The 24,876-nt window shown below is 36.8% G+C and overlaps 2 protein-coding genes and 1 non-coding gene across 6 annotated transcripts in view; 1 reads left to right on the forward strand and 2 right to left on the reverse strand.

Moving 5' to 3' along the window:
* Positions 1-244: 244 nt before the first annotated feature.
* LOC117790706 (extended synaptotagmin-2) lies at positions 245-8,500 on the reverse strand. Of its 2 annotated transcripts, XM_034630240.1 has the most exons (11): positions 8,354-8,500; positions 7,322-7,409; positions 5,097-5,589; positions 4,490-5,041; positions 4,261-4,431; positions 3,555-3,652; positions 2,197-2,245; positions 1,960-2,136; positions 1,428-1,859; positions 872-1,366; positions 245-592 (listed from the first exon to the last, which is right to left on the reverse strand). In XM_034630240.1, exons 2-11 carry the CDS (start codon positions 7,324-7,326, stop codon positions 503-505), a joined length of 2,562 nt encoding a protein of 853 aa, XP_034486131.1. In that variant the 5' UTR covers positions 7,327-7,409; positions 8,354-8,500; the 3' UTR covers positions 245-502. The 2 variants fall into 2 exon arrangements, with proteins under 2 accessions (XP_034486131.1, XP_034486132.1); XM_034630241.1 differs by lacking the exons at positions 3,555-3,652; positions 7,322-7,409; positions 8,354-8,500 and adding exons at positions 3,925-4,010; positions 5,883-5,908.
* LOC117793080 lies at positions 632-738 on the reverse strand. The gene has a single exon (XR_004618222.1). It is a non-coding gene; the product is annotated as a U6 spliceosomal RNA (small nuclear RNA).
* An 11,840-nt stretch (positions 8,501-20,340) lies between the features above and the next one.
* LOC117791984 (SLIT and NTRK-like protein 1) overlaps positions 20,341-24,876 on the forward strand; it is a 39,812-nt gene continuing 35,276 nt past the window's right edge. For 2 of the 3 annotated variants that reach the window (XM_034631934.1, XM_034631936.1), the window contains exon 1: positions 20,341-20,922. The gene's annotated coding sequence lies outside the window, so the exon portion shown is untranslated. Of the gene's footprint in view, positions 20,923-24,228; positions 24,315-24,876 lie in introns of all 3 variants that reach the window. The other variant, XM_034631933.1, reaches the window with a different exon arrangement.

The raw sequence follows: 24,876 nt of genomic DNA on the forward strand, positions 1-24,876 counted from the left end.
GATAGCGCCATCTATGATTCATTCTATAATGGTTGATGAACATGCTATTGTAAGCAGTGTGGAGTAAATTCTGTACACCGCTTACACTGGGTTTCGGTAAGAAAAATTAACCAATAACATTGCAATTAATAATTCATTTGATACAAATTTAAAATTATAAACAATCGTGGTGATTTTTTTTATGAATGATCACAATATTGATGTAGATCAGAAATTTTTCGAATTAGACAAAATAATTGCTATATACATATAAAGTTGAAAACACAAATTGTTCGCTTTATTTGACTATAATCAAGAGTTAAGATTTAGAGGCACGACTAATAGAGTTTTGATTTTCGACTTAAAAATCCAACCATTGTTTCTTAATGGAAATTACGAGTATAAATACGATTTTTACACATAACAAATACAAAAAAATGATTGCAGTTTTTAAAAAAGTGTTTAGTGTTAGTTGATTGTGCTGTTTTGAGATTCAGAGTCGCATATTTCCCATTTCTTAGCTTCACTCGTGCTTAATCTCTGGCTGCAGATCAAACCAGCTCTTCAATCCACCGGGCGCTGTAATATCACTGTCATCCAATGATATCTTGAGCTGAAAGAAAATAAAAATAGGCGTTATAAATGATTGCAAAAAAATGTGGAACGCTTCACGATTTTGCGTGTCATCCTTGCGCAGGGGCCATGCTAATCTTCTCTGTATCGTTCCAATTTTAGTATATGTTCTGCCGAAGCAAGAACGAGGACTTAGAACGGATTTATACTATTTATATTGCACTCAAACCAAATAACAACTTGGGAATTACAAGGCAACGGCAGCAACCCTCAGGTAATCATAACCCTAGTTAGGGGATGATTTTACTCTGTTACTCACCATGCCAATGATGGGACTGCCGCTGGACAGAAAACCCTTTTGTGTGCAGACCGTAACCTCGAGCTCCGTGTGCCTCAGCTCGGCAATAGAAATTAGGTAGTCAAAGGTTGCATCGTAAGTCGGATTGCAGTTGTCCTTGACAATGCTCGTTTTGCGCTTTGAATCCTTGCTGCGTCCAGGTAGCAAATACAGTTTGACATATGGATCTGGTATGTTGCTGGGATCACGCAGAGGTATATGCATTATCTTGTGAATGGTAACATCGAGCTTCTGCCGTTGTGCCGAGTAGATTATAGAGAGCTGAATGCGTCCCAGACCGTGTTCTCCAGCCGTTGATGTCGATTCGGGCATACGATGGGTCAGCACTGTGCTGACCACCTCGCTGATCGGTTTCTCCAGCGATGCGGATGCTGGAATAGCCGGTGCTACTTTAACAGGTTTCTCTTCGGCAATGGGAGCCTCTGCGGACAGGCGTTTGTTGCTCGCTTGGGTATCCTGAAAAGAAGAGTTTAGCGTCAGATATCAAAGACGGAAACGACTTGATGACCCGACTGACCTTCACTGCTTGAGGGGCCACAACAGTGGCATCAGGCGTCTTTACGGAACTGCTGCGTGCCAGGGCTGCCACTTGTTCAAGGGTATCAGACTCCTTGTCAATCTCACCAGCCTTCAAGATGCGCAGAGATAATGACATATATAACTTCGATTCGGGTCCAGATTTTTGCAGCTGGAAGGGCTGCTGTATAACTTCCATGTTGAACTGCTTGAGGAGAGTGCTGAGGGTGTAAGTGTATTGGCCGATGTCATTGCCTGTTTTCTGGTCATAGATCTTAATGTTCAGACACTCGTTATCGGGATTCGTGACTAGGAAGGTAAATCCCTGCTCCCATACAGGTGAATCATCGCGTAGTATCATTGCAGTTTGCTTCTTCTGCTTATTAACGCTGCACACCAGGTACGGATCGGGCTTGGAGTGGGAACGTGCTTGCTGTAAATGTTTCGATTATTAGATTATATCAGAGATTGCAAGTAATACTTACAGATTTATAAAATTATCAGAATGGATTATCAGAAGACTGAATACTAACCTTCAGATGCCTGGCGGAGTCAATGAAAACGCTGAGCACAGCGGAGCTCATGGTGGTCACACGCAGCAGTTGGGTTTCCAACAGGATCTGCTGCAGATCATTGGGATTGGCGGTCAGTTTATACCATTGCAGGCGCACATGCAGATCGCCGTGCTTGGCCTCCTCAAGCGTAAGCCACTGTAAAAACATAGAGACATTACTATTAATGGATCAGGTATCACTTAACATATTACTTACAGTATCGAGAACACCCTTCTTGATCACGCTGGATATATCGATTGAAGCTCTAAGGGTTATAAATATAGCATTTAGTATCAAGTAACGATCATGTTTATTGTAAGAAAAGATTATATTTAAGTGTCTTAAGCGGGTTTCAGGCCAAAACTGGAGTTTCAGGTATTTTGAGTACAGTGTGAGCTTTTGAAGAGTTCGGGTTTGAGTAGATAAAGTAAAGATTTGGTTGTGTTGATCGAATACTCATGTGTTATCGATTGGATTGCCTAACCTGCCGAGTGACTCGTCATCACTTGTACGGTCCCAATCAAAGAGCCTAAGCACCAGTATGGCGCGTTGTGAGACCTCAACCACAGCCTTATCCGTTCAGGCAACATTAATATGGCAATATGGAAGATATTATATTAACACTGTTAGTTTTCAAAACGGGCTTGGCAACTCTACAAAATGTTTATTACGTATTGTACATTTGTATTATTATTATAGGATTTATTCGATTTTAAATAATCTACACTACATTTTTTTGCATGCAGTGTTCAGTACAGGGTGCTCCAGCTGCTTGTAAGTGTGTTTATGCGTTTGTGTGTGTCTCGGCATGCAACAAAGTTAGTAATACGTATTAGTTGGTTTGTGTTTTGTTTCAACGGTCAGTTTTTATAAGAGTGGCGATTGGAACTAAAGCCTTTTCTATTCAATATCAATTGTGAGCTTAGAACGAGTCATTAGCTGTGACTAATTTACTTGAATCACAGTTTTTCGAAATAATCATAATTTCTACAGGTATAACCTAATAAAATACGGGTATACTAAAAGTATTATGCAATAAAAACAAACTTAAAGAAAATAAATGCTAAATTCCTAAGAAAAATGCAACGTATATCCGTAGATATTTATAATATTTCCTCATTTCAAAAAGTTCTAACCAGAAGTGTTCCACAAATCATTACATATTTGGATGACAGTTACTTTTGAGCCATACATTTTTATTTTTTCGAACTACAGCAGTTATTTATTAATTATTTTTATATTTTTTGCAATAAATAAAATTTTAAGTTTTTTTTATGTATTTTTATTTAGTTTAACGATGAATTTCACTGAATTCTATTTCTCAAAATTTTGGTTTTAATTATTTAAAAAGACTCTTCATTTTTGGTTTTTTTTTTGTAGAAATTTATAGAACACTCCCGAATTTGACTAAGCGTTTGATCTAATAAATTTTGATTGAAACTTGTCGAGATCACAAGTACTTCAGTTGGCTGTTTTTGGTCAGTATTTGGTTAGTAAGGCAGCGCAACAACAAGAACTCAAATGCAGTAAGAAAAGAAGTTAAAGAAGAATGCAGTTTCATGCCGCAATACAACCTGCCCAATAGATCATCAGCCTGTACGCCTGGCATACTTTGGTCATAGTCCCACAATGAAAAACCAATCAAGTGGTTAATGGTGGTAAAAATACTCGCCTAGAAAAACAAGTGTGTGTCGTGAGAGAGAGAGATACAAATACAGAAATAGAGATAGAGATCGAGAAAATAGCATAGAACATATAATCCTTTAAAGGAGTTAGATCTAAAACATGCAAGCAGGCACAATTATCTTTAGTTTAACAAATAATCAATACACATACGAGTGTTACTCACATACGCGGCGAGGGATAGAGGAGCTTTGGATAGGGGAGCAATTCATTGTGTATAAGAATATCCCCAAGATACATAGATAGAAATACATAGCTTACCTGCCGAGGCTCTCGTCTTTCTTGGAATCATCCGAATCCATCAAATGTAAGTCGACCCATTGACCCATTTCAATAAAAACTGGCGCCTAATTGAAGGCGCGAGACGCACAAACAAAATACGAGTACATAATTTCAAGAAATATGCATGAAAATTAAAATGAAATGAAAAGATAAAGATAAAGGTAGCAAACTCTACGGTATAAACATAAATGGTTCGTTTTGTGTGTGTGTGTGTGTGTGTGTTCGAGTTTTGTAGCATGCAGCAATCAACGGCAACAACAGACTACAAAAAAGCAAACAATGTGTCTGAAGTTTTATAGCAATGAGCAAACGCACCTCGCACCAATAATCCCACTTGGGATTAACATTGTTATCAATTATCTGAGTCCTGAACTCCTGGGCGCCCACATTGATAATGGCATACGGATCGGACTTGCCCTTGCCCAGCATACTGATGTCCTTCTTCATCAGATTCTTGGCCTCCACGACATGAATTCGCAATAGACCCTATAAAAAAGTGTGAATAATTAAAGTTTCCTTGAAATTAGTAAGTTAGAAGACTCACCTCTGGCTCGGGCATTTTGAGTGACACCGCTGAGACTTCCTCGCTGAGGGAAATAGGTAACTTGTTGGGCAACACCATCACATTGCCAATCTGTTCCACAATGATGCGACGCAACAGATCGGACAGACCAGGTATGTCCATAAAGTCAATGACTCCCACCAGATTAAAGTCAATATTGGGATTGTTCAGGAAAAAGATCTGAAGGCCGCCCACCAGTGGCATGGAACGTATCAGTGGCTTCATCACAACCCGAACCCAGCCATGGATTTGGAAATCCTTAATGCCACCCTTCATGCCACCCAAATAGAAGTTAATATCGCAGTCGCTGGCGTAGAATAAATCCAAGTCCATTATGATCTCGTTGCGGTCCACATTCTTATCGTAGATCTTTACACCACCAATCCGGGGTGGAATGGTGCCCAAAATAATACGATCGAAGCGAAAACCGTTCATCTTGTATTGCGATAAAGCCAGGGCCACATTTGGCTCAATTGTCTCCTTGACCAAGTTGCGAGCAAAATGGTTTGCATTGGGCCACACTTGTTTCAATATCTGTAAGAGATGAGAACTGTAAGCTCTGGCTCAAGCATGACTAACAGTTGCTCACCTTATTCAACCACTCAGCACGCTCCACATCCGGGAAATATACCCAGGCGGGCAGCTCATCGATGCGGGCCAGTATCACATCCTTCTCGGAGGCCAGAGCTGATGCCTTGGCAATGTCGCGCTTCTTCGCAGATGTCTTGGCCATCTGATCGCGTGCTACTGACAGAATAACTGGAGCTATAAGCCATGCTACAGACCAGCCCATATAGCCGACCAGATAAATGGAGCCCACAATGGCAATCTTTTTGCCCACTGAATAGATAACCGAGAAGATGCTGTCTTCATCATTGGTGCGGGGTTTTGACACACTTGTGGTTCCATTAGTCGTCGAAGGTGTTGACCCAGGTGGTGTGCCCTCCGGCGTGGGAGTTGTTGGTGGCACTTCACTCATTTTGGGTAGCTCAGCGAGTGGCACAATGGGCACCTCCTCGTCTGTGTCCGGTGGCACAACAAAGTCTGCCAACGGCGCACTGGAACCCAATGAGCTGTTATCACTGCAGGAAAAAACAAAACAAGTAAAACATTTTTATTATAATTTTTTGAACGTAAAATTTTTTAGCTATATTACGCATACGGCAGCTGATTCATTAGCATAGAGAGCCTCGGCTTGGCTCGGCCCGGCATTCTGCTGGTCGATGATGTCACTTTGCTACGTTCGAAATAAGATGCCTCAAAGTTTTATAGACTGTGCAGTAAAAGTAAAGTTTGCCGGCGTCATTTGTTTTTATATTCACTTTTTGCCATTTTGTGAGCTTATCCAACGAGCAATTTCTTTTATATGCTTTACCTATTACTCATACGTCGTGTGGGCCAGCCAAAATTGACATACTTTCAGATTCCTACAAGTGCCAACAACAACAAACACCTGTTGAGCTCAACGCAAGTTAGCATCTATAATTCAGTTTTATCGGGTATATTTACTGTGTTGTGTTTTAGTCTTAATACCCTTACAGAGAGCACGTCAATGTTGTGATGAATTTTGGAAGAGCGCAAAGAATTATTTATTATTTGTATTGCTTGTTAAATGTTGACTAGGATGACTAGTCGTTACTAGAAAAATATTACTATCAATTAACATCAGGCTGTTGAAAATTGAGTAAAGTGTTTCTATTAGTAGCCAATTACTTCAATCTGGGATAAGATTGAATTTTAAGGGCATTAAGTTTTCTGCATACTTAAAAATACGATTCTATTTATTTTTGTTTTTTTCTAATTTTTGTTGTCTTACAAATTTCTAAAGAACAGGTGTATAATGTTAATGGGAGTGTACAATAAGTTCGCAGTGTTTCAATTTGCCAAGAAACCGGGCTCTTCTATACTCATCTATAATTTAAAGCTCTTGGGTAAATTTACAAATTGTTTACATCCCCGTCGCGGTTGCCATCGTTACTGCCTTCATCATCAACCTCTGCCTTTTCTTTAAAAATATTATTTTGCTCATGTTTTAATTCCTTTCCCTATTATGTTACAGCTGCCACGCCTTTACAGTCGTTTGTTTTGAGTGAGTTCTTTTGGTATAGAGCCACTCATTCCATGATTTAAACGTTTCTAGAACAACTTTTATGCTATTGAATCAACTTTTTCATTGTTATTTCATAAAGTTGAAGTGAGCTTTTGTCCTAAGGATGTAATAATGGGCTCAGCTAAAGGGGGTCGGAAGGGAAAGTGGGTAGTATAAGACCAGCTCAGAGGAATCCATTGTTGTTGTTACTAAGCTTTGCTAATTTCCGTATATTTATGAATTTGCTCATGTACTAGGTACATTTGTCATGGAGACTTCTCCCTGAGATTGTGGAAATTTAACTAGGTCTCTAAGAACCTGTTGATTGGCATTCAAAATAACAAATAGAAGAGTGAGTGTGAGAGGGACAAAAAACGAAAGAGAGACAGTAAAAGAGAACAAGTCTGACATAACTTTTACGCTGTCTACCTTCAATTGGCATCACATTGCTAAGCCAAGAACTTGAACTCACTTAACAGCTATTCTCATATGAATTCGTTGTTTCTGCCTCTCTTTCTCTCTCGTTCTGTCTCTCTGTATTTCTAACTCATATAGTACGTTTTGCTTTTTTATAGAATGACGTAGTCGGCAGATTGATGTTGTTGTAGTATTTATATGTACTATTTCTATATGGTATAGGGGCGCCCCGTTGGCCATGTGCAAGCTTATATATGTGTAAATAATAAAATAAAATAGAATAAAAAATTGTTTAATTGTTACATCACCTCATCTTTTGTTGTTGTTATTGTTGCGTTCGTCTCAGTGTTTGTTTGTTGTTTATATGCTGTTACAGCTGCTTGTGTTTTGTGTGCTCTAAAAATGAAAATTGTAAATAATAAACAAAATATTGAAATACGTGAAATTTAACATGAGCAACAAATGGTAATGTTTAAAAAAAAAATTTTGCTATGAAGTGTTCAAATAGGGGTATGAATATGGAATTGCCAACTATTTTTTGAGTCATTAAAAAATTCCTAGAACATGCTGCGGTTACGATAATTATGATTGTTTTGATTACAATTATTCAGTAGTTATTCAATATAAGTTTGATACATTTATTAACACGGTGGTGGAGATTTTACACATTTAACAAAATTTGCACACATTTGTTTATATACATATTTATTGTTAGATTTAAATTAACATAAATCTAGCTTTCGCCAGACTTACAGGCAAATTGACAAATTGCCCAGCTGTTGTTGCAAATGAATTTTACATATTAATTTGTCTTTTATAGGGTTGCTACCGGCTTCTTCTTTTTTATTTTTTAGCCATTTACACTATAGAAATTTTCAAATATCATTAAATAGTTGACCTTTTTCAATTGGAGTTGTTAATAAATTATGTATTTGTGTGTGTCTACAATCTGCATATCTTTAAATGTATTTATAGCTGAGCACGTACAAAATGTTTTTCATTTGAAATTCACAAACATTCACACACACTCACAAAAATATATGAATATCTAAAATTCTTATATGTGGTAAACATATAAGTAGTACGATAATACGTGCTTACAAAGTTGCAAATATGGAATACAAAATGTTTATTTTTATCAAGTTCTAGTTTTCTTTCGTTCTTCAAACAACACAAACAATACATGTAAACAAATCGCATTTATTGTTTTGTCTATGGTTAATTTGTTGAAGGTTTTTTCAGAATTCGTTCATTTTGTTTTAGTGTGAAAACCGGATTCTGATTACGCACTAAACAGATACGACAATTACAACAACAATTACAGAAATCATGATACGCACCCAAAAACAACACTTTATTAGCTCTACAAAACTTTGGTTTTTGATATTTTTGTTGTATTATTTTAATTTATTTATTTTTTTGTGGATTGCGCGACGCTATTGTCGACTTTGCGTCGTCGACGTCGTTTTGAAAACTGAACGGAAATTCTGAGCGGCAGCCAATAGAAGATTTTGGACTTTGAGTAAAAGCTTTTGCGCTTTGAGCCAAAGCTCCCGCACAGCAGCCAGGCAATGCGGTTCTACATGTATAAGCTGTAGATTCTTCGGCGCCACGCAGGGTCTTATAGAAGTAGCCTGAGCTACACTGCACAACAAAGGAACTTTTAATTTAATTTGGTATGACGAAAATTTAATTAAATATTATAATATATACCTTAATGGTAAACTGTAAATATAAAAATATAAAATATAAAAATTATAGCTGTATTCAAGAGCTTTGTTGAATACTTTTTCAAAGGTTTTTTTACGCTCTTTGACAAAGTGGTGAAGGTTGAATTTCTAGAAACGAAACTTTCCGTACAAATAAGTTAGGCAATGCCGAGTAACGCTTTTATGTTGAATAGTGTACATAGTGTCTAAGAGCTTATTACGTAGACAGGACATGGATCAACGGTTAATTGTTAATTGCCGCAATTTGTGGCTGTCATGTTGCGGCAAGAAGGTCGGTCATTGTCAATTGATAGCTTTGGTAGTAAGTTTGGGCAATTCAGCAAAAGCATTAAAGTCACAGACCTCAGCAAGCTGTGCAGGATTAACCTGAAGTACATCATGCTTATTCATAAATAACAAATGGCCGTGTAACATGTGACGTATGAGTAATAATCGTGGCATATGCATTTTTAATGCCGCCAGCAGATTAAAAGGTAAACTGAGAAGCGCCACAAAAAGCGCAAATCAAACGCAAACAAACTACACCTGGGCCAACTTTAATATGGCCTTCAACACTCCCACACTCTGGTACACATTGTCTGCCCGCAGGAGGGCATGGCAAAGAACGTTAACGTATTCTGTTGAAGGACATTCGCTGCTGCTGTTGCTGGCGTTATTGTTGCTGGTGTTCTTGTTGCTGCTGTTGCTGCTGGCGATGCCAGTCAAATGCCTGCATTAAATTTCGCTCATGGGGAATTTAAAATTTGCCAAGCATTTACCGTGTGCTTACAAAGAAACTGCTCAGCGCCTTCGGCCTTAAAATTCCTACACGGCAATTAGAGATGACAATAACGTAAATATTTTGCTCGGAATGCTCTTGATTTTTTTTGATGAGTTGAATTATAGCCCCTTTCTGCTTTTAAGTTAATATACTTTTTCTGTTTTCTGTTTTCTTTTATATTTTTTTTTTTACACTTCAAAAAAGAATATTTTTTAAGAATTGTGCAGGCAACAAATGTAAATGTAATGGAAAAAATGAACAAAAACTTTACAGTGGTTGCAGATTAAGTTTCTCCTCACTCAATAGTTTTTTTTTGATCCTTTTGTTTCTTTTTACCTTTAGCAAAGTCTTTCACTTATCTTACATATTCATTCAGCACAATTTATAATTCACTTCACGAATCACGCGCCCATATTTAATGTTCATTATACGAGTATGTGTTAGTATTTAATTGCTCTATAAATATTTGATATGACTTGTCTTGATTTAGTTTATAGTTAGAGCTGTGCATACGGGTCGTATGCGTAATAAGGTCTGGTGATTTAAGCTATGCCTTTAATTGAAGTCATGCATATGTATATGTATATATAACTTTGATGTTTGCTTATTGATTGTCGAATGAGAACTAAACGATTTTACACGCTGTCACGTCGACAATTGTGCCACAAGAACTTGCAACATCAATTGGGGTCATAAGGTTGAATGAAAGCCGACGGCGACGTCAGCCAAGTAAACATGTTGAAATTGTCCTGTAAGACATCTACGGTGTGTGTTTACTTTTCTTCTTATTTTGTCTGATTTTCTTTATTGTTTGTTCTTGTATAAATGACGTCACGTTGCTGTTGCCGTCAGCGTTGATTTATGGGTGTTCAGTAGACCAAAGCGGTTCGAATCGAAGCGTAAATGTGACAAATTGTCAGCAATTGAAGTTGTAGGTAGCAACAAGGGGAAGGGGCAACTATAAAGTTACAGTACAGTGTTGCCCTGATGGAATGCACTCCAAATTAATTTAATTAAATGCATTAGCTCCACCCATACTGAATAGATGATTGCCAGTCTGCCATGTCATTGGGTTCTCCTGTTGCTTTGTTTGCACTTTAGAGTTGCTTCCTTTATAAAAGCCAGACAGTGGCAAAACTCAATTAGTGTTACAACCAGCTGGGAATTATAAAAGGTCATAAATGTTTAATGTATATAAGAAAACTTATTTAAAATTGCCACATGACATAATCAACAGCCTAGAATGAGCTGAAACTGAATCACAGTCACTTCGTGCCACACTCCAAGCATCATGCCACACAACCCTTCAGCACTTTAACCACCTAACCAACTCGCAATGCCATTTGCATCCACACACCACATTCAATATTTAAACAAAGTTCTTAACAGTCTTCCACAGAAGTGCTTAAATCCTTAAAGCCGTCGCCCATTGAAGTGAAACTTTTTCACCGGAAAGGCATATGAAAATTGGAATCTGCCACAGCATGTACTTATTTCCTGATGATGTTTCCGTAAAATGGCCACAGGGATACATATAAAGTAAGCAAAGCTTGAACATGAACCTGATCCTGAGTCCAGACACTTATGTTGCTCAACATGCAGGCTATTAAATTAGCTAACAAATATGCCAGCTTACGAATACAAGTATATTCATACACACTTCTATTTCCCTTCTTGTTCGGTCAACTATATAAAAGTCAGAAGAAGGCGGTGGGACGGGAGCTATTAATAGACATTATTATCGCCTCAATCAGCCGTCCTGCCGGACGCTAACACAAAGCAAGGGCACAAAAACAAGTAAAAAACCTACTAAATGCACAATTGGAATGTTTGCTTATGAATTATACAAAAGTTGTGTCCTGGCAAATCCAATAAAATGACCACAAACATTGCGGCAAGGCAAGGTAAGATGGGACAAGACCAAAAAAAAAGCAACTGCCTCCAAAAAATTCTCATAAAAAAGAAACAAAGGAAACACGAACGGAAATCATTGGTAGCGGCTAAGGGAAACAATTTAGCAAATGCTTGTGTTAAGTAATCGACTACAATACACCCTATTCAAAGTGTATTTTATTTTTCGAAACACTCATGCAAATTTTCACTTATCAATGTTATTGTTGTAATTAATACGTTTTTTTTTTTATTTTCTCTAAGCAATTTTCAGCAAGTAAAATTTTTAATAAAACAAATAAAACTAAAAAGCCTATTTGTAAACTGTATTTTGAAAGTATATTTGTCATGGATTAACTACATATTGCATCTCAAAGTCATAAGCTTTTGCTTTGAATTTTTACAGAGTATTTTTTGCATTGAATAAGTGCGAGTGATAATTTGCTACAAGATTTTCCCTCCCAAAGAGACGCCTGTCACAGCTGTAAACAGAGTGTACATTTGTCATACCGAGAAAATACCCGCGTACGTGATCAACCACAACAGTAATAACAATAACTGCCACACAAAAGTACATGACACCCCCACTTGAAGGGCCTGTTGTTGCCCCTGGATGTGGTTTCACTTTAATTATCCTTGGCGTCCGTTTGTCCGTTTGTGTGTCTGTCTGTTGCTGTCAAGCGACATATCTCTTTGTGTGTTTGCTTTGGCTGCGACACTTCAAAGCGACGCGTCACTTGTGTACTGACAACGGTACGTATGTGTAATTTTCACAACTTCCAGAGCAAAACAGAGCTTCGGTCAAAAAGAAGAAGCACAGAAACATTATCCTGACAACAGCAATAAACAGCAAGTAAAGCGATAACCAAAGGTTTGACAGATTCCTCTCTGGACCCGCATTCACTTACAACTACTACATTTTTAATTTTGACTTGCAAATTTCGCTTACAGTCGTGCAGTATCAGTTGTTGTTGCTGCTGCCACTTGAGTAATAAAAGTGCGGCCACAAGACGTTACAAGAAACAAAGGCAAACGAATTGTGCACAGCTAGAAAACCAACCGCACAATTGCTGGCGACACTTTTTCTTTAAGTCCTTTCACTTAAGCTATTGATTCGAGGCTGGCGAGCCGGAATTTCCACAAAAGAAAAGCGCGCGCTCCGTATTTTCTTCACTTGTGACAATAAAAGCGACTGGAGGCGTAAAAATACCAACGGTTGCTCATCGCACGCGTCTCGCGCACAACTGACTGCTCGACAATGTCAGCAGTAAAAATATCACTCATACGCAACGTGTGACCCACATTTGCGGCAGCTGTAAACGACTCAAACAAATATTACGCGAGAGAGCAACAAAGCGGAGGAGCGAGCTTTGGCCATGGCTTTGAGCACTTTTACGACTGAAGGTTAACTTTTGTTTACGTTTGCAGCTATTTTTGGCGCCAAAATGTGGAAGACAACTGTTGCAGCAGCTGTCAATTGTGGTGGCTGCTATAAATACTGACACATTAGATAGAGTGCAGCCGCATCGCTGCGCTGTCTGACAGTTAAAAGATAATTTAAAATTCACATCAGATGAGATATGCATAAAATATGAAGTCAATTTTATTTAAAATATATTGGAGCTAAAACTAAATGTTTTATAAAGCTTTTAATTTAATTAATTCTTATATTTATTTTATTTAATTCTGTATTTTAAAATGTTGACAAATGTGTCATATTAACAAATATAATTTTTATATTGTAATTGGACTATTAAAGTTAAAAATAAAGCTGAATCATGCGCGCAGTTTGCAAGGCATTGTGCTTGGCTAAGTTGTCGAGGCTAAAAGCACATGTACAGTTTAGGAGCCACTGTTTCTCATGCTTAAAGTAATTATCCATTGTTTTAAAAAGTTTTATAAATTTTTAAGATGGCGAAGAATGCTTTAAATTTATTAATTATTACATTTTATTACAATATAATTGAATATAATATATAATTTTGGCGGTATTAAAAATTTATTTAGAAGATAAATTTAAGAAAAATATAAGCGGTTTACTTATTTAAAAAAATTAAGATATTTTGAATGCATTTAAAATGAAATAAAAATCCGGTTTAAATTTTTTTTGGCAAAGCTTAAAACTATTAAATTTTTTTGCGCGTAGAGTTAATAAAATGACTTTATACATCAGAGCGTTGACAGCATTACGAGTTAACTCTATGGCAGCTATAGACCGTCAACAAGTCTGTCAATAAATTGTGTTTATTCTTGTTTAATATCGCAGAGATAAAAACCTTTTAATAGCGTAATATTTTGCATGCCAGTTTAGTTGACACTAAAAATAAATCAAATTGTGTACCGAAATAGTGAAAAAAGATAAAAACCAAAATAAAGAACAAACTGAAAAGAATGTACAAAGCAAAAACGAAAAGCGAACGCGACAAAAAGTGTGGCATCAAAAGTCAGACAGCACACAGAAAAGAACATACAAAAAATATGGAAAAACTCGTATGATGAACAAATTTATGTGTTAGCCAACAGATTTTTTTCTCTTATTAATAGGCAGTTTTTTTATGTCAACATAAGTCTATAAAATCTGGAAAATATTCAGAAATTCTTAGCGAAAGTTGCGTTTGCTTACAAAAATGTCACACAAAAAATCGAAATGAAAAGAATATTTCTTCAATATTTACAACACATTAAATGCAAAGCCAAACAATCTCCTATTCCCTCAGCCAACGCACCACCGCACCACCATTGAGCACAAAGGGTTGAAATATTGTTTTCCTTTTTGGCGAAAGCGCACGACATGCATAATAATAAATATGAGTGGATACAACAATTCATAAAATTATAATAATAATAAAAATATAACAAGAAATTCAGTTGGTAAAAACAACATATGTATATGTTGTTTTACACACTACCCACACTCAGACCTTAACGCTTATCCTTTTCTCAGTTCTGTATCCTCCATCAAACCTTAATACCATTCCATGTTGACTCCGATTTAGCGACAGCGGCAGCTAATGCAATAATAAGAACATCAGCAGTGCGGTTTGAGTGTATATATATATAGTTGATGCCTCAATATAAAAGTGCCTGAACTGTGAAGATACCCTGTAAATAGTTGATTAAATTATAGGTTGATAAGTACTTGGCAATATTATCAGTTAATGCATTGTTGTTGAATAACAATTTAATATATAAACTAATACGCCCTTTGCTAACTTTTACACAGGGCATAAACAGCATGACGCCATTTTAAAGTGATGCCTTCCGCATTTATAATATTGCAGTCGTTCGAAAACGCCAAGCTGAGCCACTTCTGAAGGTTGAGACACATAAAACAGACACAACATATAAATAAGATTTATGTAAGTACATGCATATAAATTAATGTATGTATGTAAGTGTTTTTTTTTTTTGCAAGAATAATACTTAATACAAAACATATTTATATAACAGATGAACGCCTGAAAATGTCTTTAAGAGATTTATGTTTTGCAAGTCAATCTTTAATATCGCATTTCAGGATTACTTTAGATACTTGACAAATCTCATATTTGTATAAGATAAATTCAATTGAAAGAGGTTAAACTCTGGCAAATACTTGACATAACTTGTACTCGTTGGTTAATCTAGTGCACTTTAAATAACTCACAATCAGTCGCATTACAAAAACACAATCCCATCATTGCTTCAGATCCTTTTTCCCTTTGCCAACAATTCACACTCACACAGACAGGCAAACACAAATACAAACACACACACCGACAGCACGATAAGCCGGAAGTGCTTGACGCTTTTGCATATCCTCAAGTGCCACTAAGTGGTGCTATTGCTTTCATTTGTGGTGCTTATCGCACTCTCACTCAAAACAGAGTACAAACTTACACACCCCTCCCCTTCCCTCCCCTCCATCTATCTCACTCACTCTCCTGGTGTGTGGTGCCTGTGTCAAGTGCACATGTGTTTGTTACTATTCTATGTTAGTTTTTCCTGCTGGCAGCATTCTATGCTCCTTCTTTTTTGTTCGCTTTCTATTTTTGTATCGCTGACCATGACAGTTTTCACTGCTAACCCCATGACCAGTGCCCTGTCCTTGTAGTCGTTGCAAAACTGTCCAGAACATAAATGACATTTATATTGGTTATAGAATGTATTAGAAGAAATTGTTGCTGTTTTCCGCTTTGGTGGTTGTTGTTGCTGCCCCGTTGCTGTTGTTATCGTGTACGTGCGGCCATTTTTGGTCATAAAAGTGTAACAATAACAAACAATTTTTACGACACAAACGTTGGCCAAAAAGGTCAAGTTATGAAAAATGACAACAGCTACAGCAATAGCAACAACAATCATGCCAAGCAAAAAGCAATAGTTAAGATTTCCGCTTGGAAAAGCATTGAAAACTTTTGCGCAATATTGCCAAAAACAAATAACAACAACACCCAAAGCAGCAGCAACAAGAACAACTTTAATAAAAAATTAAATGAAAATGAAAATCATTGGTTGGTCACATGGTCAAAGCGTACAAACGTCGAAAAAGGCGTTAGGAGTCAAAAATTGCGTATACGACACGAGGCAAGCAAACCAACGCAAATGTCAAAGCGAAAGGTAGTGTATGAGTGCGTGTGTGGGTGTGTGCGTGGCTTAGAAAAGCGCGTGCTTTTGGCATATTTGTAGAGCACATACACACACACGCACACACCAACACATACTCGCACACATACACACTTCAGGCATTTAAAGCGCACGTTGAACGATTTAGGCCATAAATCCATCGCCACAGCCAATACAAATAAACAAGGCAAATGGTTTGGCAAGTGGGTGGTTTTGCTGCTGGGCCATATGTCCAAAGCGGCGATAGTTGACTGGACATATAACTACACTCAACCCCCCTCAAGCACACACACACACAGCTACACACCGATGCGAATAGCGTTAAAAGCCTCATCCTTGTGCCTGACGCGTGCTGATTAAACTCTTTTTAATGTCCCTACATGGTACGTGATAAGTTTACGCCGAAATTGTGCATTACCAGATAGGCAGATACACTTCAAAAAAAATATTTGCAAATGCTTGAAATATTGTAAAATACAGTGTTTCTTAGGTCAATATATTTATACAAATTTATTTTTATATAATTCTTCTATTTTGTATTCGTTTTGATACTTTTATACTTTTATTATATGTATTGACCTATCAGTTTTAAATATGCTTATAAATAATGTCATTAGAATGATTAGATTTATAAGCTTATTAATGGATATACGCTAAAATCATTATTGCGAGTAGAGATTTTATAATGCATATTCAAAAAAGTAGTATTGTCAGATATTTTAGTGATGTTATAAATATTTCTCATAGATTTAAGTTAAGAATCTGAATCTATACGTCACCCTTCCAATCTATGCTTCGCTCATTGATTTGTTTTATCTCTTATTAAGCTCACGTCGATGTTACAAACTTGCCATAGATTTAAATTACTTTTTATCTTATTTATTTTTTTTGCTGTTTGTTGTATTTTAGGTCCTTTTGCTTTGACTCAACCCTTGGCCTGGTCAAAAGGGAAAAAGGTTATGGAAAGTCAGTCATGCATGGGGCGTCGGGACCCAAACAAATACTATACACATAAATAGCTTCCTTTTTGGGAATGTTACCCTTTCGCCTTTGGCTTGATTGTTGTTGTTGTTTTTGCGCTCGAGGGGCCTAAATCATATTAATGAATTTTCTTTTGGCCATGTTTGGCCTGTAGTGCGACATTAATTATGCAAAATTAAATTTTATATCGTCGCATTAGGCAAAAACAAAAAATACAAAAAAATGGGACGCCCCAACGCCTTTTGCAGATTCTCGACATTTTTTTTTGGTTTTGGTCTTTTTTACTGAGCAGCGGCTTATTTAAATTTATGATTGAAAAAAAATTAAATGCCAACAGCGTGAGCGAAATCCGCTTTGGTCATTAGCAAAGAGAGAGAGAGAGAGAGAGTTTTTTTTTCCCACACACAAGCACACATACACTAACAGCTGTGACTCCCGGTTAAGCGGTTTTTATGTTTCACAGAACATTTTCAATGGATTTACGAGTATTTAGACCCACTGCACTGCACTATGCTGCACTGCCAACCTCAGACCTCATTAGCACATAGTCTGCAATAGTTTTGAATATATTTTGCTCTTTATCGCAGTCGCTTCATAAATCACGCCAATATGCAGCTGCATCACACAAACCGGCGCCGCGATGTCGCCAAATTTAGGATGACTTTATCAATGGCCAGACTAACAGACTAATTAGCCCAGCGCCCGATAACAACAACAACAGCAACTAAAACAAATATAAGAACCATGTTTATATATTTATAGTAGAAGTGCATAAATAATAGTCTCAAATGTTGCGCTTAATGGGACGTATGAGCGATAAAGCAGGTAACAATGTAAAAGTACAATTAATTTATATAAATAAAACACTCATTTTAAAAACCTACAACAGTGAATTATGATATAATTGATAGTAATTTACAAATTTATTATAAATTACATTTTCTTTGACCAACTAATTGGCATTCAACTGTTTAAGTTAATAATCGGATTATTCAATTTATTTTGGATGTAATCATTAACATGGAAATGTTAAACCTTTATTAGAAAGTTATGAGCGAATATCTGTGAAATTATTTATAATTTCAGTTCAATCGATAATTTTCAATTCAATTTTTTTTTAGAGTTTTAAAGCAGTTCCTTTTGATTTGGTGCCTACTCTTCCTTTCAGTTCTCAGTAAGGAAAGGTAAGTACCCCTTGAGTAGCAGTAGGTAAAGCTACTTTAATCTCTGGCTGAAACTCTGGTTAAAGGCGTTTACTCTGTTTGATGCCTGACCTGTATTTCAACAGCAGGTTAATTTTTCTATTTAAACTTTGGCTAACAACGCTTAGACATACAAAAGTTAAAGCAGCCAATAGATCAATAGATACACAGGAGCCAAATAACTAAGCTCCACAATGGGCTCTGAGTTATTCGGGTCAATTTGGACACTGTGGCAGGCAACACCAAAGCCAAATACTCATCAGACTGTTAACTGGAAGTAAGGCTTCTACATTCTTGTCTCACCCAACTCCCACCATGTCTTGCCAGGCGGACATGTAGTTACGATTAAAAGTTTTTTTCTGTTGCTGTCATTGGTAAATGTCTGTGGCCAATCAATCTGCATGAGTGCATTCGGTGCCTGCTCCAAATTCAGCTTCAGTTTAGTTTCAGCTTCGGTTGCAAGCAATCTAGTCACACATGTGTAGCACTCGCAGCATCATTAACGGTGTCGACTCTTGTCTCCTGCATCCTGATTGTTGCATCCTTTGACTAGTTTCGTCAGTGGCTGTTGTCTTTGTTGATTGTGGGGCTGTGGCTTAAATCGTAAACCAGACTCAAACCTGCCAAATCATTTAACCTCAACCTTTGTGCGGTGTTCTCATCATTGCTATCAATATGCCAATGAAATGTATTTTACAGCAGTCCATGTTGCGTATGCGTAATTTGAAATGTGAAATTCATATTGTATGTAGGTAGTAATCTCTCATGTTCGGCTCATTGGCAGTTGGAAATTGAATTATGTGAATTCAATTCAATAGCCCTAAAATATGAGTTCTGTCAATATGTATGTTAAGTCTTTTGCGTGCGTGTGGCTGCAATTGTGTGTGTGCTTATCAAATTCTGCATAATTCGATTGAAAATTAAATTGTTATTAGTTTGCGCAACAGGCAACACTCACAACTGGCAATTGAATGAATTTAGTACAGTCCGCTCCCAGATCTGGCCTGGCATAAAAGCTGCCTCATTAGCATAATACCCAGGAGACACGCCGCAGCGTAGATGCAGCACAAATTTACATACAACACTAAAAATAACATAAATATTGCCAAGCAGCAGCAACAAGGCGACAAAATAAATGGAAAAAATAAAGAAAAACAGACAGAAATATGTACGCAGCAGAGCAGAGGAAAAACTACAAAAAAATGAAATTCAAATAAACCTTAAAATTGACTTAGCGACAGCAGCGACGCCAGCGGCGACAGCGGCGTTGCGTCGTGACAGCCGGCAGCACAAGAAATTAACACAAAATCAAAATACATAAAAAAAAATAAAGCAGAAAAGAAAAAACAAAAATGCTGAAGCGAAAACGTCAGCTTCTCTGTCGCCAAAGCAAAACTCCACATAGAGGAGAGAACGTGAACATAGCTAACGACTATGTGATACCCTTTGAAAAGCATTACAGACATGTCAGTTTTTTTTAACACAGATGCAGTTGGTAACACAACATCTAAATGAAACAGTAAATAAGAAAACACAATACAATATTCAGCTTGTTGCATAGCCTCTTTAAATGGGAATATTCCCTATTTTCTTTGGAATATGTCACGTATGTTGTTGTTGCTGTTTGGTTGTGTCTTTGGCAACTTGTAAATGTAACCTCGCTTATGCAGCGCTTCGAACTTGAACATGTTGCAAGCGAACAAGCGAGAGCTGGCATTAAAGTTAGAGGACAGTGGATTTTGTAATCAAATTGGACATAAAAATAACATCAATTTTAAATGTAAATTATATCTTGAAAATACTATAAATAATTCAATGATTTGCACGAAATAATTATAGTCACTGCAAAAATATAACAACAATTAAAATATTTACAATATTAGTAATAAACAACGAATTATAACATAGCTTTGTTCCACTGTGCCGCTTGTCGGCTCCACAAGCCACCCACTCACACACGCACATGGACACATACATATGTACAGCCTCACACAACACACAGAGCGGCGGCAAACAAGTTCTCGTCCAAAGTTCAAACGCAACCTGGTTGGCGTTGGCTGCCGGCAACAATGGCGTAGACGCTGACGCCGATGCTGACGCCGACGCTGACGCTGCGCCGTCGTCAATGCCAACATCGAAGCTCAGTTTGTTTATAAACTTTGTGCTGTGCGAACGTCAGCGCATCTTTCTCTCGCATTCGCATTCGCATACGCATAAACATTCTTATTTGTCGTCTTTGTAGTCTCATCAGCGTCGCGCGTTAACTGCTTGTCCCCAGCTTGCTCCTCTCAGCTGCCATCCCGCTGTCCAGCAGCTACGCACGCTTTGCCGCCTACGCCGGAGCGACAAGTGAAGCACACAGGTTAAACACATATACATATATGTATATGTATGTGTATGTATGAAAGTGTGTGTGCATATTTGTGTGTTATGCCTCTATTTGTATTTGTGTATCGTGTTTGCCGTGTGTCGCGTTGATTTCTTTTGTTTGCTGGCCAATTGTTGGGCTTAATTAATTGCAAGTAGCATATGGCTTAACAGCAGCAACAACAACCACAACAACAACAATAACTCTAACGAGTGTATTTCGCAAGGGCTGAAAAAGTATTGGAAAAAGTGCTTACTTCTCACTCAAGCAACGCTAACACAAGCAAGAAGAAGCTAGCAGTCGAAGTAGCAGCAAATACAACAAAAAAACCTGTTTTGTCAACGCTGCAAGCAGCGCAGTCGCAGCGGCTAGTGAGGTAAGTTCATATGTATTGCTGTGTATATGAGAACTGTTGGCTTTGTCGGTCTGTCTGTCGCCAGTGTCGCCCACACGTCTTCGTTGCCTGCGCCTCTTGATACAAAACTGGCTTCAGCTTCGGCACAGTACATGAAATGTAACTTTAATTTGATTGAACAACTGACTCGCTCTCACTCCCTCCCCAACTCTTTCTCACTCTCTCTCTCTCTCTCTGGCTCTCCCAGTCTGCCCATTTAGCGACAACTTGTTGAAAGAATTTTAATTTGCTAACTATTCAAACACATGGTATTCTCACATCTGTTGCAAAAGGAGGAGTTGCTAAAGAACAAAGCAAGAGAAATAATTTAAATCATGCCAAATTAAAAACAAAACTAATTTGCACAGTTTTGCAGTTTTAGCACAACTTTGTCTGCACTTTTTTTGTTGACAGAAAAAATACTCATTTAGGCAGCCAGACAGCAAGAAGCAACAACAATATTAACAACAAAATCGCAGTAGCAAACTTTTTAATTGTCAACTTTTAGTTGAGTCGATTCGAGTCGAGTTTAAGCCCAGAGTTCGAGTTGAGGAAAAGCAGAGATTTTATCAGTACTGTTTTATTTTTTTTGTTTCTTGTTTTAGTTGTCTTTTTTGGTGTATACGCTAATTGAAATTTTCCTTGTACATTTTTCTTATGTACATTTTCATTAGATCTGCCTAACTATACGTTTGTTTTCTGCTGATTATTTATAAGCCCAATAAATTCTAGACGACTTCATATAGTACATAAATTATATAGACACACATTCCTTATCTGATGCTATTCGAATACACAATTGCTTTGTACTGTTATCAGTTGTCATTTTACGAACTGTTTGATATTTGAGCTCGTTTTAATTTGCACTCGTGTGCATTTAGCTAATGTGAATTTAATGTAATTTAATCCCTTGTAGAGTAGACTTTTCAATGATTCCGCGTCCATTGAACTTTTAAGACGAATTAATAATTTAATGATTAAATTGACATTTAAAGATTTAAGCATATCCGTCAAATGTTTACTAGTATCTGATATAATTAAGTAATTTACCCTTAAGCTTTTAAAATGAATTAACACTCTTAGAGTGTTAATGAGTTTTCAAAGATCTCTTTTGCCATTTAAATACCCTAATTATATTGTTGTGCAATTGTTGAGACCTATTCGTATGGTCAGTTATTTAAGATTAGTTTTACTTAACAATTGGTTATCATTATTCGAAAACTTCGAGTTTTATTTATGAAACTTTTAGTCAGACTCAGCTGATGATATTCATTTACTTTTGCACAGTATAAATTAAATGTATGTGAGCTGTTCCCAAAAAAACTCTTTTTAATGGACACAAGTATCTTGTGTCGACTTACATACATATATCAACTACTCGTACTGAATAAACTTAATGTGTGAGAAAATAAAATTAAAAAAATATTTTGGCTTTACTTACTGCTATTAGATAAGAGCAACAACTATTGCAAACTTCGTCGTTGCAGAATATTTTATGCTCCTGCTCGGGCTCATCCTGGCACATTCTCATGTGTCCTGACATATACTGGCAGTGCCTCAGGATCTTAGCAAATATTCAACACTTTCGCCAGCCAAATATTTGAAATACATTTTGATGTACGCTGTGGCTCAGAGTTTTGCATAATTTATATGTGCAAAAATAGTAATATCATGCAAGGCTATCACTCAACTCACCTCTCCTCATTTGATCACAACTCGACCTGCCTCTCGTTGTCTCTGACAGTTTATATTTTCAATCAGTGTCACAGCCTGTGACAGCTCGATAAGTTTTATTGCTCTTTAATTTCCCCAGAGCAGGGCATTCTTTAATGGCATGGAATTTCATTAGATGTATTATTTTGGACAAATTGAAATAATTTGAGCCAAGACGAAACAAACAAAAATTCCCCAGTTGACTTTATCCGGCATTTATAAGCAAACTTTCATTAATTGAAAAGTCAATGGGATAAACAATTTCATCTTTCAGTAAAATGTTTTCTTTAATTATTTCCCTTCAGCAAATGTGTAAAAATATTTTCATAAGATTCTGTGTAAACTTTTGAAAAAAGTTATTCAGGTGAGCTTTGTTGTAAATGACACTGCACCATTAAGGTATCTCGGTTTTTGGCTTTCCTCTTTCATCTCTTTATCCCTCGCTCTCATCTCCTTTGAGTTTAGTTATATTCTGTGTCTGCCAAAAATATGCAGATTGAAATGTAAATAAAGAGTTGTTTTGAAAATGCATATGTATGAGAATTGTGGCTTCTGCTTCTATTGTATTTAATGTCGGTATCTAAAATATTTGTATTCGTCTAAAATATATCAGAAAAGACGAGGTCTCACCGAATTCATTGAAAGCTAACAGGATAAGAGGAGCTTACATTGATAATAAATTGAAAATTCTAACAAACTTAAATTGCATGAATAAGCGAATAAAGGAGACATTTTAACATCATAAGAAAATAAGCTGTAGATCTTTTAATTCTAGTGAAAAATTATTTATGTTAAGTCAAACAGACCCCATTATTTCGTATAGCCCAGAAGAGTAGTGCACATCTCTCAATTTGAGATACATTCACCAACAGTTGTCAAATTTTATGCTTGGAGAACAGTCTCAACCAAATTGCAGGCCAGTTAATGAAAAGCAGAGACTGCACATTTTGCATAGCTTTGGGAACTGAGCCCGCATACAGGGAAAAATGGGGCAAAGGGGTACGTGCAACAAAGCCAGTCACTTGCACGAATACATGACTGAGAGACAGAGACAACAGGCAACAGACAACCGACTGGAAACAGATATTTATACATATATACATATATATTGTATACAGGTCCCCCGGTGAGCAGAGCTCAGCGTTGACTTCAGGCCGCAAATATTCTTGTGCAAAATGATACAATATATAAAAGTAAGCCTTAATGAATCATTGCACTCAGGGCGTTGCTGTTATCGAAAAACTAAGTAAATATTTATAAATTGCAAAACAGAACGGAAATTTAATTTAAATAAATTATTATTGAAGAGTTTCCCTCGTTGCTTGGCCAGCCAAATTTGCATAAAATATCAATTACCTGGCATTTAATAGCTTTGTATCTTTAAGATACAATGTAAATGGCGGCAGATCATATATTTCCATTTCTGTTGTTGCCTTCCCTCAGTTTTTTTTATGTATATTTTTATCTCTGTCGTGGCGCAGCGAGATATATATAAAAATAAAAATTGAGTTTTAAGCGAGGCGTTGAAGAAAAATTATTTTATGACTCATGGAGGCTTTTTGTTCTACCTTACAGCTAACAGCAATGCAATTCAGCATAACAACAGCTACAACAACAACAATAAAAGTAACTGCAACTTAACTGGCGCGCGTGTCGAAGAGGTGAGTTATAGAGATACCCTTGAAGAAACATAAAAAATTGTAGCAAATCTCGAGAGTGAACGACTGCTCGAGTTTAATGTCTAGGTGCAATTTGACTGTGAGGCATGCCACAAGTGGCAAGCAACAACACCAGCCGCTGCTTGTTATTGCTGTTGTTGTTGTTGTTTTTGTTTTTGTTGTGATGTCAGGTGTGGGCAGAACGTGTCGCCATCCGATGACAGCGTCTGGTAATTTTCTTGCTTTTTCAATTATACCCTTTAAAAAAAGTATATAAGGGGTATATTAAGTGGAAAGGAAAAATTAATAAACAGTAAGATGAAACAAGAGCAGTTTCTTAAAATATTTAATATCTATTTATAGTGTAAATATCAATATGACAAATGATCTTCACTCTTACCTAGTTGCCTCTTGTTGAACACATTTATATTATCTATTTTTCTGTAGTTACTTAATTATTTCCAGAGAATTTAACTTTACAGTGTAGGTGTATTAAAGTCGGGTAACTTTAACAAAAAGTTTTTTCTCTATTGTATTGTTGCTGCCTGTCTGCGGCTTATTTTGT

The sequence above is a fragment of the Drosophila innubila genome, assembly GCF_004354385.1.
Source record: "Drosophila innubila isolate TH190305 chromosome 3R unlocalized genomic scaffold, UK_Dinn_1.0 2_E_3R, whole genome shotgun sequence".
NCBI lineage: Eukaryota > Metazoa > Arthropoda > Insecta > Diptera > Drosophilidae > Drosophila > Drosophila innubila.

Coding starts and splice junctions, on each gene's coding strand:
- LOC117790706 (XM_034630240.1), bottom strand. Junction 1,860..1,959: donor ACTCCGCCAGGCATCTGAAG/GTTAGTATTCAG, acceptor AAACATTTACAG/CAAGCACGTTCCCACTCCAA. Junction 593..871: donor GCAGTCCCATCATTGGCATG/GTGAGTAACAGA, acceptor ATTTTCTTTCAG/CTCAAGATATCATTGGATGA.